The sequence below is a fragment of the Cervus elaphus genome, chromosome 5 (genome assembly GCF_910594005.1).
Source record: "Cervus elaphus chromosome 5, mCerEla1.1, whole genome shotgun sequence".
NCBI lineage: Eukaryota > Metazoa > Chordata > Mammalia > Artiodactyla > Cervidae > Cervus > Cervus elaphus.
The window spans coordinates 64658520-64673298 of NC_057819.1; the positions used below are offsets into that span (position 1 = coordinate 64658520).

The window sequence follows — 14779 nt, forward strand, 5'->3', positions numbered from 1 at the left end:
GTCATGAGAAAAATAATTTAAAATTAGCACTTGATACTTCAGTGTCTAGTTAGTATATATTTATAAAAATAAATATCTAACCAATAGATACATGTTTTGGTTCTTAGACGAGGTAGAAAAATTAAAATATCTTACAACATGATCTGAACTTGAAAAAAATAGAAAATAGCAATCACCAATTCAGCCAGTGTGAATCAAATAGTTGGAGAGTTCTTTTTGTTTTTGATATATATGTCATATATTTCAAATATAAGGCCTGTGAAATTTATTTTCTGCTCCCTAAAATCTTACTAAATTGAAATTCATATTTTTCATTTACTTACTCATCAGTTAATCTACCTAGGGAACTTTGCTCTGCAGAGAGACCAAAGACATCTGCAATTAAACCAAAAATTATTAGTTAGGCATTTTTTAGGTTTAAGAGGTATTTTCCCTTTACATACCTTAAATATTAATAATAAAATACATTATAAAAAGCTCTATTATCTTCAGATGTTGTACAATAAATAATTACTTAGATGATAAAGAGTTAATAAAAATTTCAAGATCTGCTAAAGAATTATGAAGCTCATCATTTATATCTTGACTTCTAAGAAAAGTTTTCAGAGTATCTAAAGCAGTTATTGCCTCATTTTTTGATGGTAAAGGGAGTTCGCTTTCCAGAGATCCACCATCCTCCTCCTCGTCAGAAGCATAAAATCCAGTTTCATCTGATTCACTTTCTTTGGGGCATACGGCATCATCGCTTGGTGCTGGCTCACAAGTCTCCAAATCATCATCCAGGGCAGCATACTCTTCTACAGATAAGCCTTCGGGAAATTCCACTCCTGCCGCCTGGGCGTCGGCAATCAAATCAAGACCAGTGTCTATCTCTGCATTTGCCTCCTTACCTTCTCCCCTTTGAGATTTGAATCCTGCCTCTTCATAGCTCTTAACAATAGTTTCTTGGGTGACAGCCCTCCAACAGAGATGCAATGTATCAACTGCATCTAGAAGGGAAAAGGTAAATTCTTTGCTGCCTTCAACAGAGCTCAGAAATTTCTTAATAAGACAATGTCGATATTTGATTTTAAGGCTTCTAATAACACCTTGTTTCATAGCTATAAATTTGGAAGATAAACATGATGGAAAGAACGCTAATTCAATGGACTTCAGGTGTTTTACCTCTGGGTGTGCAGGAGAAGATTCAATAAAAATCACCACTCTTCTTTGCTGAGCTTGAAATCTCTCATCCAGCTTTTGCATCCACTGTTCAAACACATCTGCAGTCATCCATGCCATTTTGTTAGCTTCATAACACACAGGCAATGATTTTATGCCTCTGAAGCAATGTGGGTTTCTGTTTTTTCCAATGAGAAGCAGAGGAAGTTTCTCTGAGCCGTCCATGTTTGTCCCAACCACCAGAGTTATTCTGTCTTTGCATAACTTGCCAATTGAACAGGTTTCTCCTTTAAATGCAAAGGTATTTGTAGGCAACATTCGATAAAGCAGCCCAGTCTCTTTTACATTAAAAACATTTTTAGGATGATAATCATTTAAATAATAAGGAAGTATGTTTTGGTGCCAGACAGCTGAAGGGTCTACTGATACACCTGTGGCTTCTACAGGTTGAGCTCTGAATACTAGACCATACCTGGATTTAAAACGATCCAGCCAACCATTGCTGCACTTAAAATCATTATGACCCAGTTTCTGGGCAAAATCATTAGCTTTTAGCCGCAACATTGGACCATTAACTGGCACATTCAGACACTGAGCGATTCGATACCACCTCATTAGTGCCTCTTCCAGGTCTGTGTAAAAAGCAGTTCTCAGTCTTTTTCTCTTTGGATCAAATCTCAGTGACTCAAAGGCTTCCAGAACCTTGTCTTTATTCTTCATAATAGAAGACAACGAATTTTTCTTTATTCCATATTCAGCTGCAATCTCTGCTTTTTTCTTACCGCTTTCTACTGCATTTATGATGTCGATCTTTTCTTCAATGGATAGACTTTTCTTTTTCTTCACGGTTACAGGCAGAGTTGAGGCATCCACAGGAGCTTCTGCCATCTCACCCTGTGCTTATGTAGAGATGTCGTCTCTTTCTGGGTCTGTTTCTTTAGGAAAATTTATTTTCCAGTATGATACAAATTGCTTTCTATGCCACTGCATATATTAAAAGTTGGTCAGTGTCTAACAGTCTTATTTCTGCAGAAATGGATGAATAAATACATCTCTTGAAAGGATCTGAATAAGAAAAATATTGTCTGCAGCTAGAATATTTTAGAAGAGAAACCTCCTCCCCAGGACCTTGTGCAGTTCAGTTTATTCAGAGTTCCAGAAGTCAAGCTAAAATAGAAATCTCATTATGTCAAACCTGTCCAGTCCTGCTGATGTATTTTTGGAGCTTCAATCCTTTAAGATGATCCATTTTATCCATGCGCGCATTCAACCTCCTCTTAATTCTCCACAGAAGGCCTCAGAGATAAGAAGAAAAGCATTCAGAAATTTCATGCAAAACGTCAGCCGCTAATTTCCAAGTCTCTTTGGGGTGGAGAAGAAAATAGTAGAACCCTTCTAAGACTTGACAATATCCTCTGTCACTTGAAACGTTTAAAAAAAAAAAAGAGGAATTTTAATGATGATATGTCAACTTAATATCAAAAAAATATTTACACGAATTAGTTATTCTTTTAATAATAATGAAAAGAATGGGAACATGTTTCCAAAAATATAGTAACTGAAGCTTCCAGAAGAAATGCTTACCTCCCAAATGGTGTCTCTGTGAAAAGCTCTCGAGCTCCGCTCTGACCCCTTGAGTTCTCGCTTGCCTTTGAATGCTTTGTAATATATACTTCTGGACTAAATCAGACAAATTTAATCTGTTTTAAAAATGTGAGCTTACCAAAATTAAAGAACTAAAAATGATGCTGGGTAGATCTTTGGTGGCTATTTTTCCCATGAAGTCACAGGCTGCCCCTCTGGCTTCTCTAAAAGAAAAACATAGTCAGACTGTGGTCACAAGGTCCAACTTTTAATAGCACATCGGAGACAGTGTCTCCTTTATAGGAGTCTGGTCGAAAATGCTTCACAAAAAATCCAATCGATTCCATTACAAATTTTAAAAATGGAAATCTTATTTTAGTTGCTTAAAACTCTAGTAACTTTTTGTCACTTTGACACGTTGGCTGGTTGCACAGAGGCCAGAAATACTTGACGAAACGCATGGGAATAAACAAAGTACTGAGAAGATATAATGCAGAAAAAAACAAAAGAAGGAGGGAGATCATGGTCTTAACCTCTCAGGACCTCTACTTCTGTAAAATAAAGGGCTTATCACAGTGTGAGGAGATGGGCCTCGGTGCCAGACACACCTGAATTGACAAGTGAGTCGGCCATTCAGTACTTAAGGTGATCCTGGGTAGTTCACTTAAGCCTTTGAAGCCTTGACCCCCTTTTTTTTGTAAAATAAAGGTAACTATAGCATGTACCTCATGGAGTGATGGCACATTCAGTAAGATCCAGTGAGAGCCTGTAAAGCACTTAGTGCAGTATTTAGCACCTTAAAAAGTATTCAATAAATATTTGATGACCTCATCACCATTTTGTGGCTCAGCTGGTAAAGAATTCGCCTGCAGTGCGGGAGACCTGGGTTCAATCCCTGGGTTAGGAAGATCCACTAGAGAAGGAATAGGCTACCCACTCCAGTATTCTGGCCTGGAGAATTCCATGGACTGTATAATTCTTGGAATTCTGAGATTTCATAAAATCCTACTTCAAATGATAGCAAGAATCCCACCTTAAATATATACTGAAAGTAGAACTCTTCTTAAGTTAAATAGTGCAGTGAGAATGGTCACCCTACATGGGCTGGCCCCTGCCTTCCCAGGCAGCATCTCCCCCACTAGAATCCACAGGCTTTGGGCCTCCTGCAGGCCAAGGAAACAATCTAATCTGATGAATGGAGCGGGGGCGGGCAGGGGAGGGGGGGTTATTTCCTTCCATGTGAGAGGGTAGACACTCCATTCCTCTAGTTTTTCTCTCGGTCCTTGGAGGTTTCAAGATAACACATGGTTTTTTTTGTGTTGTTTTTTTTTTTTTTTTGCACAAAACTTTATCAAAATTCCTCTACCTTTGTTGTCCAAATCAAAGAAGTAATTTTTATTACAGGAAATAAAACCAGAAAGGAGTCTTTTTTGTTGTTGCTGTTATTGCAAAAAAGATCTTAATAATAATTATGAGAGCCTAGGGTGTAAATCACTGCAAATGGTGATGGTAGCCATGAAAATAAAAGACGCTTACTCCTTGGAAAGAAAGTTATGACCAACCTAGATAGCATATTACAAAGCAGAGACATTAGTTTTCCAACAAAGGTCCGTCTGGTCAAGGCTATGGTTCTTCCACTGGTCATGTATGGATGTGAAGAAGGCTGAGTGCCAAAGAATTGATGCTTTTGAACTATGGTGTTGGAGAAGACTCTTGAGAGTCCCTTGGACTGCAAGGAGATCCAACCGGTCCATCCTAAAGGAAATCAGTCCTGGGTGTTCACTGGAAGGACTGATGCTGAAGCTGAAACTCCAGTACTTTGGCCACCTCATGCGAAGAGTGGACTCATTGGAAAAGACCCTGATTCTGGGAGGGATTGGGGGCAGGAGGAGAAGGGGACGACAGAGGATGAGATGGCTGGATGGCATCACCGACTTGATGGACATGGGTTTGGATGGACTCCGGGAGTTGGTGAAGGACAGGGAGGCCTGGCGTGCTGCAATTCATGGGGCCGCAAAGAGTCGGACACGACTGAGCGACTGAACTGAACTTAACTGAGGGTGTTGATTTCCAAACTGCTTTACTTCCTGTATTCCAAACAACTCAGGAGGAAGGTAAAACTGGATTTCAAAGCTCACACGGTTCTAACATGGTTGAATGCAGTTCAGAATCCAGGCTCTCCAAGGTCAAGTCCACCATTCTTTTTATGCATGGCATGACTCCTCTAACAGTTACACATTCTCTGCCCCCAGCACCAAGCTAGCGTAGAGTTTCCAATGCCTTTCCAAACCTATCCCCCTCCACATGCACCCCAAAAGGCAGTATAAAGTTTCCACAGGAGAACAGCCATTATGAATTCTGGGGACATAAACAGAAACCATACCTCATATCCAATTTTAGGGTGAGTTGACTTTTTAAGTAAACAAGATTTGACCACTCAACTAAAAAAATTCTTATATATGGAAACTACCTGCATATTTTTCTACTATATCCTATAAATATACCATTATTTGAGAATAAAAAATTAAAAATACCTTCCTCTTATTAGGAAGGATACCAACCTCCAGAAATTTAGGGAGCAAGAACCAATTTTTTAAGAAAAGTCTAAACCAAGCAAAACTACTCTCCAAGAGCAAAAGGGAATCTCTTCCTTCTTTCTCTTTGGTTGTTTTTGGTTTTTTTTTTCTTTCTTCCTCTTCTTTCCTTCCATTTTATTTCATTTGTCAGGCATAAACCCTATCATCTCAAATAATAAGGATTACAGAAAAAGTGACTTGAATTTTCTCCCATACCCTATCCCAAATAAAGCAATATAATACACACAATCAGAGATGATTATCTTGATCAAATTGAAAGTAGTGATACTTTTTTAGGAAGATAGTAGGATTTTTTTCCTGAGAGTTAACAGTATATATTTCCTTCTAAAACAGTTGTCAAAGTTACAGTTTCCCATGGTAAGATGCACTACATCTTTATTCCTGAAACAACGAAATTTCCAATGCCAAATCAGACAAGCTAGGCTTTTCCCTAGCAAAGTTAGGCAATACTGCCTAATCAATGAAGCTGAATTCATTGAGAATGGGCATTTCCCATTCTCCCACAGTCCAGTGGCTGGGTTTTTTGTTTTTTGCAGGGAATGATGGCAGCAGCTAATATGTCTTAGAAGTGATAATTCTCTCAATCATGCTACTCCTTGAAGATGGGCATGAATTTGAGCAAAGTCCGGGAGACAGTGGAGGAAAGAGGAATTTGGTGTCCTATAGCCCATGGGGTCACAAAGTGTGAGACACTACTTAGCGACTGAACAAAAACAACAAGCCCTTGAAGATATTACAGTCGAGAACTGCTGTGCTACTTATTAGCAGTTAGGAACTACTTTCTCTGTACCACCGGTAAAGCTAGCTAAAGACTCAGACTAGGCAACTCACTAAAATAGACTTACCAACTGAACTCCAAATAAAGAAAACAATTGTCCACGCTACTGGTAGCAAGAGAAATGTAAATCTTCCTCCACAACAGGAGCTACTCTGCTCAGTGTCTTAGAGGGCTGAAGTCAAGGTGCCAGTCAGGCTGGGCTCTATCTAGAAGCTGGGGAAGAATTTGCTTCCAAGTTCATTCAGGTTATTTGTGGTCTTCCCTGATAGCTCAGTTGGTAAAGGATCCGCCTGCAATGCAGGAGACCCTGGTTTGATTCCTGGGCGAGGAAGATCTGCTGGAGAAGGGATAGGCTACCCACTCCAGTATTCTTGGGCTTCCCTTGTGGCTCAGCTGGTAAAGAATTTAGACTTCTGTGGTTGTAGGACTGAGGCCCCTGGTTTTTTGTTGACTGTGAGCAGAGATTACCCTTAGCTCCTGGAGGCCTCTCTCAGGCACTGGCCTGGGGTCCTCTTTATTTCAGCAACAGAGAACCTTTCTCATGTCAAATCTCTCTCAAACTTCAAATCTCTCTAATTTCCTCTGCTGCCATCAGCTAGAGAAAACTCTATGCTTTTAAAAGTTTCATGTAACCCAGTTAAACTTAAAGGCTTTTGGACTGCAAAGGAAACCATCGACAAAATGAAAAGACAGCTTACTTGTAAATGATGTGACCAAGAAAGGGATAATATCCAAACTATATAAATAGCCCATACAACGCAATATCAAAAAACCAAACAACCCAATTAAAAATAGGCAGAAGATCTGATTAGATATTTTTGCAAAGAAGATACACAGACGGCCAACAGGCACATTAAATGATGCTCAACATCGTAATCCTCAGGAAAATGCAAATCAAAACCACAATAGGATATCACCTCATACCTGTCAGAAGGGCTATCATCAAAAACAATAACAAACGTTGGCAACGATGTGGAGAAGAGGAAACCTTTGTACATTGTTGGCAGAAATGTAAATTGGTGCAACAATATGGAAAACAGCATGGAGGTTCTTCAAAAAACTAGAAATAAACTACCATATGATCCAGCTGTGTATATATATATATATATATATATATATATATATATATATATATGTGTGTGTGTGTGTGTGTGTGAAGAAAACAAAAACATTAATTTGAAAAGATACATACAACCCACTGTTAATAATAGCATCACTTACAATAGCCAGGATATGGAAGCAACCTAAGTGTCTATCAACAGGTGAATGGATAAAGATGTCGTATAAAGACATAATAGAATATTGCTCAGTCACAAAAAAGAATAAAATTTTGCCATTTGCAAAAATGTGGATGGACCTAGGGGGTATTATGCTTTGTGAAATAAGTCAGGGAAAGACAAACACTCTGTTAACACTTTCACGTAGAATCTAAAACAAAGGAATGTATATAACAAAACAGAGACAGACTCACAGATACAGAGAGCAAACTAGTGATTACCAGTGAGGACAGGGAAAGGAGGAGGGCAAGATAGGTGTATGGGATTAAGAGGTACAAACTACTATGTATAAAAAATAAGCAACAAGTATATGTTGCATAGCACAGGAAAACGTAGCTATTATTTTGTAATAACTTTAAATGGAGTATAATCTATAGAAATATTGAATCACTATTTTGTACATTTGAAACTAATATAATATTGCAAATCAATGATACTTCAATAAAATAAATAAAATATAACACTCATGTAGTCAGTTTAGGACTAGTCAGATTAACTTCCTTTTGAGTAACTCAAAGTCAATGAGTAGTTACTTCAATTATATCTGCAAAATTCCTCTTGCACATAATATAACCATAGAATGATATCCTATCATGATCACAGAGGAAGGAATTATACAAGGTGAAAGTCATTGGAATTCATCTTAGCATTATACCACACAAGACTATTTCCTACATGGTTGTTTTATAATTGTAGAGAAAACTTATTATAGAGAAATCTGTAACAAAAAGGATTAGATAAATAACTTAAGGAATATCTATATGTTAAAATACTATTGAGCCCCTGAAGGAGCATTTTTAATGATATGAGGGAAATTTCATAATATATCAATATTAAGTGGGAAAAGCAAAATGCAAAACTGCATGCCAACAAATACAACCTTCCAAGAGGGCAGAGACTCGTGGCTATTCTTTCAATGCCTAGTGCCCAGCTAACTGCAGGTTCCCAATAACAGTTTGTTAATAAATGAAGAAAAAATATTTGCATAAGATATTGACCAAAATGTTGTTGCTAACTGTAGACAATGGAATTATAAGTTTTTTCCTTTGTAGTTAAAATAATTTCTACTTTATGTTCTACCCATTCTACTTTTCATGGGCTTATTTAAATATTGCATTAATCAGTACCCTTTAATAAAGGGTTTACTTTCAGGGAACTACACTGTGCAATCAGTAACTAAATATGTCTTCATGAAAAGGAAGCTGTTGATAAAGAGTGATGAAATTACTGCGACACTACCAGAACTCCTCTAGAAAAGACCTAAAGGTCGCCCCTTCTTCTCTCTTTTGAGGAAATAACATTGATGAGCAGAATACACTGCTGCTGCTGCTGCTAAGTCGCTTCAGCTGTGTCCGACTCTGTGCGACCCCATAGACAGCAGCCCACTAGGCTCCCCTGTCCCTGGGATTCTCCAGGCAAGAACACTGGAGTGGGTTGCCCTTTCCTTCTCTAATGCATGAAAGCGAAAAGTCAAAGTGAAGTCGCACAGTCGTGTCTGTCTCTTCACGACCCCATGGACTGCAGCCCTCCAGGCTCCTCTGCCCATGGGATTTTCCAGGCAAGAGTACTGGAGTGGGGTGCCATTGTCTTCTCCACAGAATACACTACTAAACATCTAAAGCAAAGAGAAAAGATTATGCCCATTGAATTCACTTGTAAAGGGAAAATAACAATATCTTTTAACCCATTGCCTGCTTTTCTTCCTGGTCAATAAATAAAAAATAGGCTGCTACAGTTCCCCCATAGGCCAAGCAAATAAATGGTACCTGGTTTTCTAAAGCTGAATAATAGCCAATAGCAGTGCAAAGGTAAATGACTATATAAGCCCCCTGTCATAAGCATATATGGCAGCAGCTATTCCCTTCTTGTTATACTTCTCCAAACACAATGCCAATTAAAAAAAAAAATAGTAATCTTCTATTCTTTCCAAAGAGAATGGGCAGGAAGAATTCCCCAAACTGTAGGGAAACAGGGAGAGAGCGAGCAAGGGAGAAGGAGGGAGGGATCAAGGGATAGGGGGAGGGAGGGAAGCAAAGAGTGAGAGAAAATCTCCATCTAAGCAGGATTAGGTTTAAAATAGTCTTTTGAGTCAGCATGAAAAAATTTCCCCAAACCCAAGAATAATAGCTACTACTTCCTTTTTTCCCAAAGAAAGTGCATAGACTTTCCCTGTTTTCCATCACCAGCTGAAGTAATTTCCAGTGTATCCTTCAGGCCTTCCTACTTTCTAGTTTCCCTGGGGGTAGCAAAAATCATAGGAGGATTAATCCTGTCTATAGCCTTGCACAGCATCACACTAGGTATTAATATAAGGACTAACTGTGCACACTATCAGAATCACACTAGACCAGAGAGCACCTAAAATGACTCACAGCACCCTCACCAAGTAGACGTCAGCATTAGTTCCAACCACATCACATTTCTATCAAATTTCTATCAAAACCAGCAGCTGCCAAGAAAACCATCCAGCTAAGGACTAATAACTAAACCAAGTGTCTACCTTTTTAATATCAGAAATACTTCTGAGCCTAATGGTCTAATAGATAACTTTAGTTAGATATCCCCAAACTCAAGAGACAGCTAGCAAGAATCCTTACAGCCCCAGCCAGCCCAAACAGTTAAGTACACATCGTTCTAGCACCACTGAGCACAGTCACCCACCTCTTCCTACTCATCCTTCAGGGAGACTCTAATCCTTGTACTTGCCACTAAGTTCCATTCTGTTGCTCTACAATAAAAATAGTAATTATCCTAGATGGGGATCCATCTCTTATAATTGAGAAGACTAACAGGAATGGTTTGAACCAGAAAATCCACAGTAAACTGTAGAACTAAAGCTAAATGAACGAATATATATATATATATATATATTCATCCATTTCCCCTGGAGGAGGGCACAACAACCCACTCCAGTATTCTTGAATGGAGAATCCCCATGAAGGAGGAACCTGGCGGGCCACAGTCCATGGGATAGTAAAGGACCGGACACGACTGAAGCTATTCAGCATGCAACCACAGATTTATGTTTTGGGATTTCACTACGGTTTTTCTCAGAGACGGTGTCCTGGAAATCTCAGACAATAAATATTGGTATTTACTTTGGAAACATTTGTGGTGTATTTACTCTTCACAGATATGGGATAGGTATTTGTGCAGGGATGTATGGTTCACTATGCTGAAACTCCCTACAAATCCGGAGAGGCAGAATTCTGCCTTCGGGCACTTAGCCATTAAAAACGTCTTGTCAGCTAATGTGACAAGGCAGGTGAGAAGTATGGTCTAGAGGGATAGATTCCACGGAGTACGCTGTTTCCTTTGGCATTTCTGCAAGTGACAGGGCTGTCAAAGTAAAAGCAGTCTAGAACCCGGGAGGGAGACTAGCGCGGCTGGATCACCGGTACGTACTGTATGCAAATAGGCTTCAGGGGTCTAGCACCACTGCTGAGCTGTACTGTGCGGGGACAGGCAGAATAGCCGTAGTACAGGTTGGGGCCTTCACTTAGGAAACTACAATGGGATCCAAGAGGACTGTTCGGCGGTTTCTATAGACAGGGCAGTGATCTATTAAGTAATGGGGCAAGCAAAGAAAGCAGAAATCGGTCATCTCAGTAAAGAGAAGCAGGAGAGAAAAGTATCACAGATTCACTCTCTACTAGCAAGCAGAGCAGAAAGTGATCACAAAGAGCAAATCATAACTCAGGGATGCCGAACAAGGGAGTCTGGTCGTCCAGAAGTGGGTGGGCGTGAGTGGACAGCAGGGGGCACTGGGGAAGGAGAGTGAGGCACCCGCATCCCGTCTGCTCCCTAAACCCCGCATTGCCTCCACCCTCTCAACGCCCGCGGGGTTGGAATAACCTTCTGCGTGTTCTCCGGCAGCTGAGAAAGAAGCTTTGGCTCTCCTGGGATTGCGAGGCGCCCTCCCGCCACCGGCTCACCGTCTGCTGGGGAAAACCTAACTCGTGAGGCTGGGGTGTGTGAGTGAGAAAGTTATGCTAAGGGCTCCTGGACCTCCGCCTACTCAAGACCAGGCCCGCTTGCCCTGGGGCAAGCTCCGGCAGGTACATCTGGACCCGGGCTCACACCCTTCGCAGCCAGAAAATTACCCGGGCAACGGCGCCGGCGGAGTCCCGGATGTGGTTGCTAGGGCCGCAGTGGGCGGGGCGGGGCCCGCCCCCTGGAGAGGGGACCTCGCGGGAGGTGCGCTGGCACCATCGAGACGTGGCTGGGCTGGCCAGATTGAGGGAGAGAGAGGCCGTCCAGGGCCACGGACAACGCTACTTCCGGTCCCCCTCACTTCCGGCTCCGCTGCTCCGGGTGCGGGAGCTGTAGGCCGCCGGTGGAGAGGCTGCCGGTCCGAGTGTCCTCGGAGGTTGGTCAGTGTGAGGCTGTGACAGTTGCAGTTGTTCCTCGCCCCGGAGAAGCCGAGGTGCGTGGCGGGAGGGGAAGAAGGAAAAGGCCCGGGTCGCGTTTCCGCTCACTTCTGGCCAGGGCTGAGGCGACTTCAGGGAGCAGAGGCAGGGATAATCCTCGACGTGAGCGCTGCCGGCTTGCCTGCAGACAGGTGAGGGCGGAGCTGGCCGGCTGGGAAAGAGGCGGGGGAAGGCTGCTTGGAGGTGGTTGCCCGGCCGGACGCGTTGCCTCTGGGGTTCGCTGTTCCGTACTTTCACAGGGCACTTCTGTCCTTAGACTGTGTGTACCATCTCTCTCTACCCAGGTACTCGACCTTGGATTTCTACCCCTTCGTCCCTCTTGTCACCCTGAGTGTGCCCCCGAAACAGCCGGGCGAAGAAGCAGGACCGGCCTTCCCAGGGCGGCACCCTCCCTGTTGTGAATGCATTGAGTGGGGAAAGGGATTGCAGGATCCAGGTCTTTTCGACTGAGTCTCCGAGTGGGCCACCCTCAGCTTTGCTGTCCAGCCTGTATTGCTGATCTTCTTTCCCTGCATCCGCCACTGCCTCTCTCCCACAGCTATAGTCCCTGCTAGAGGTTCCTCAGGCTGTGGTGCAGGGAGGAGCCTTGCCTAGGAAATGTCCCAAGCCTCACTGTGCTGGCGAGGACGTCCAAGGAATGCTGGAGTTTGGGAAGGAAGTTGTGCTGTCGTCTCGTCCGTTCCTCTTTGCCAAGTTACTACTGTTTACGTGTCTTGGAAAAAGGAAAGAGGTTTTTTTGTTGTTGTTGTTGGTTTTTTTAAGAAGAGTTTCTAGACGCTTTTCCCTTTTACTTTATTATTACTTCCTTTGTGTTCTTATCCGCCCTCTTGAGCCCTTTGATCTCAAAAAGTTTGTAGTTTCCACTTCCTGCACATCCTTTTAACCACCCCCCTTTTAGGATTTATGTCCCCCTCCCTTCCTTTTCTCCCAGATTAAAGCGTGTAATTTCTCTAAGTCGGTTCTTAAGGAGGAAAAAAATGGAAGATTTGAAGGACTTTTGTTAAACTTGTGCTTTCACCTGCAAATGTGGCAGGTGTGTGTGTGTGTTCCCATTTGTTGTTTAATTAACCTCACCGGTGTGGGAATGTGCACAAGAGTTGGTTATGTTAAATCCTTCCTGTGTTAAGGCTGCAGGAGCTGGCCGTTTTATTGCTCCTCTTTCGATTTGAAGACAACAGATTACACGTCAGTACTGTTTTAATCCCACTTTTGTTTTTCCTTGCTCAACCCTCCCTCCCAGCCACCAGGTCTAACACTCATTAGCTGAGAAAACAGAAAATATTTCTAACGTTATTTTATTTTTTGGGTTAAAACCTCTGCCTCAGTTACTTTCCTTCTTTTTCAAGTTGATAAATTAGTTTGCCTAATCCTGGGTCATGCCTTAGGGAGTCCATGGTCTGTGACTTTCAGGGGACTTCCTCATCCCCACCCCCAATATTATGGGCAAAGTTTTGTTGCAGTGCATTTCCTCCCCTCTGAAGAAAATTCTTAATTGAGATATATAACCTCCAGTAGATTAAAAACCACTCCTTAGGCAGTGTCTTCTTCAGTTAATGAAAACTTCTTGAAGTTAATGAAAAGTTTTTTTTTCTGTGGATCTTTTTTTTTTTTTCTTTTCAAATGCTACATAGCTAGTTTGGGTACCATGGAGAGTAGAATGCAGAGATTCTAGCTTTATAGTGATGAAATCTCTAGGTACTTCAGAATTTCGGTGTTTCTAAATTCCTTCCTAGACCTAGAGAAGGAAGTAAGGCTGCCTACTTATTTAGTTCCTGATTTGTGGTTTTGAGGTTTCTTTTTAGGGATAGCTATTTGTGGCCAATGTTGTAGAGATCCAGTGGATTTATAAATTGATATGTTTATGATTATTGAATACATATTAAATATCACCAACTCACTGGGTACAGCTCACAGTAAAAGTTTAAACTTCTGTTGTACTTTGTTTTCATTTTCTTATTTTTCACTTAAGGTATCTACTTACTTTGGGCTTCGGCTTATTTAGAAAGGGCAAAGCATGTTTCAGTGGTGTGGTCCCTAAGTCTTTGGCATGCTGCAGCTCATCTTGACATCTCCTTTCTCTCCATATTACCTCTAGATTAAGAATTTAATGATAGTTCTCTTTTGTGACTAAGTTAGTATCCTTCCAGACTTAATGTAAGTTTAGAGTGCATATTGAAATTTGCTGATTTGATGAAGTGTTTGTTGATCAAGGGTTGACATTCTAAAATGTTTGACACGTATTTTATAGAATGTTTAAACTTGAAGAGAACTATACAGCTCATCATAGTCCATACAGAGTGACAGTGTCTTCTGCTCAAAAATAATTTTCCCTCTATCTAGCATCCTTACTTTGGGGGGGCAACAGAAAACATAACTTTATAAATAAATCAATCATGCTAAATTCGTTTCCTTCTAAGGTAATGAGGAAGCCAGAAGATTGATATCTGACACCATAACATTTGTTTGCTTACTGTGTGCCAGGCATTATGCTAAGTACTTTATGTGATTATCTCATCTCATCTCATCCTCACAGCAACCTTATAACTTGGCTAAAATTTTCATCTTTGTAGATTAAGAGGGGCTTCTCAGGTGGTGCAGTGGTAAATAATCCGCCTGCCAGTGCAGGAGATGCAGTAGACACAGGTTTGATCCCGAGGTCGGAAAGATCCCCAGAAGAGGGCATGGCAACTCACACCAGTATTTCTGTCTGGAGAGTTCCATGGACAGAGGAGCCCGGTGGGCTACAGCCCGTGGGGTTGCAAAGAGTCAGACACGACTGAGTGAGCATGCACACACAGATAAAGAAATTGGAACTAAATGATTAACTGAAGCTAATCTGCTCAGAATTACACTGGTGGAGCCAGGATTGAACCTGGGTTATCTGAATCCAGACAACTACTACTCCAGACTGCTGCTAGCATATTTTCTTTACATCTTTTTTGGTACGAGTTG

At 41.4% G+C, this 14779-nt stretch overlaps 2 protein-coding genes across 8 annotated transcripts in view; one reads left to right on the top strand and one right to left on the bottom strand.

Moving 5' to 3' along the window:
• Positions 1-398: 398 nt before the first annotated feature.
• Positions 399-11678, bottom strand: TIGD4 (tigger transposable element derived 4). 3 transcript variants are annotated; one of them, XM_043902615.1, is made up of 3 exons: positions 11253-11678; positions 2746-2841; positions 399-2582 (listed from the first exon to the last, which is right to left on the bottom strand). In XM_043902615.1, exon 3 carries the CDS (start codon positions 2047-2049, stop codon positions 511-513), a length of 1539 nt encoding a protein of 512 aa, XP_043758550.1. In that variant the 5' UTR covers positions 2050-2582; positions 2746-2841; positions 11253-11678; the 3' UTR covers positions 399-510. The 3 variants fall into 3 exon arrangements, with proteins under 3 accessions (XP_043758550.1, XP_043758549.1, XP_043758552.1); XM_043902614.1 differs by having other exon boundaries at positions 2746-2969; XM_043902617.1 differs by having other exon boundaries at positions 2746-2969; positions 11501-11570.
• An 18-nt stretch (positions 11679-11696) lies between these two features.
• ARFIP1 (ADP ribosylation factor interacting protein 1) overlaps positions 11697-14779 on the top strand; it is a 128688-nt gene continuing 125605 nt past the window's right edge. For 3 of the 5 annotated variants that reach the window (XM_043902619.1, XM_043902624.1, XM_043902622.1), the window contains exon 1: positions 11710-11958. The gene's annotated coding sequence lies outside the window, so the exon portion shown is untranslated. Of the gene's footprint in view, positions 11959-14779 lie in introns of all 5 variants that reach the window. The other 2 variants (XM_043902623.1, XM_043902620.1) reach the window with 2 other exon arrangements.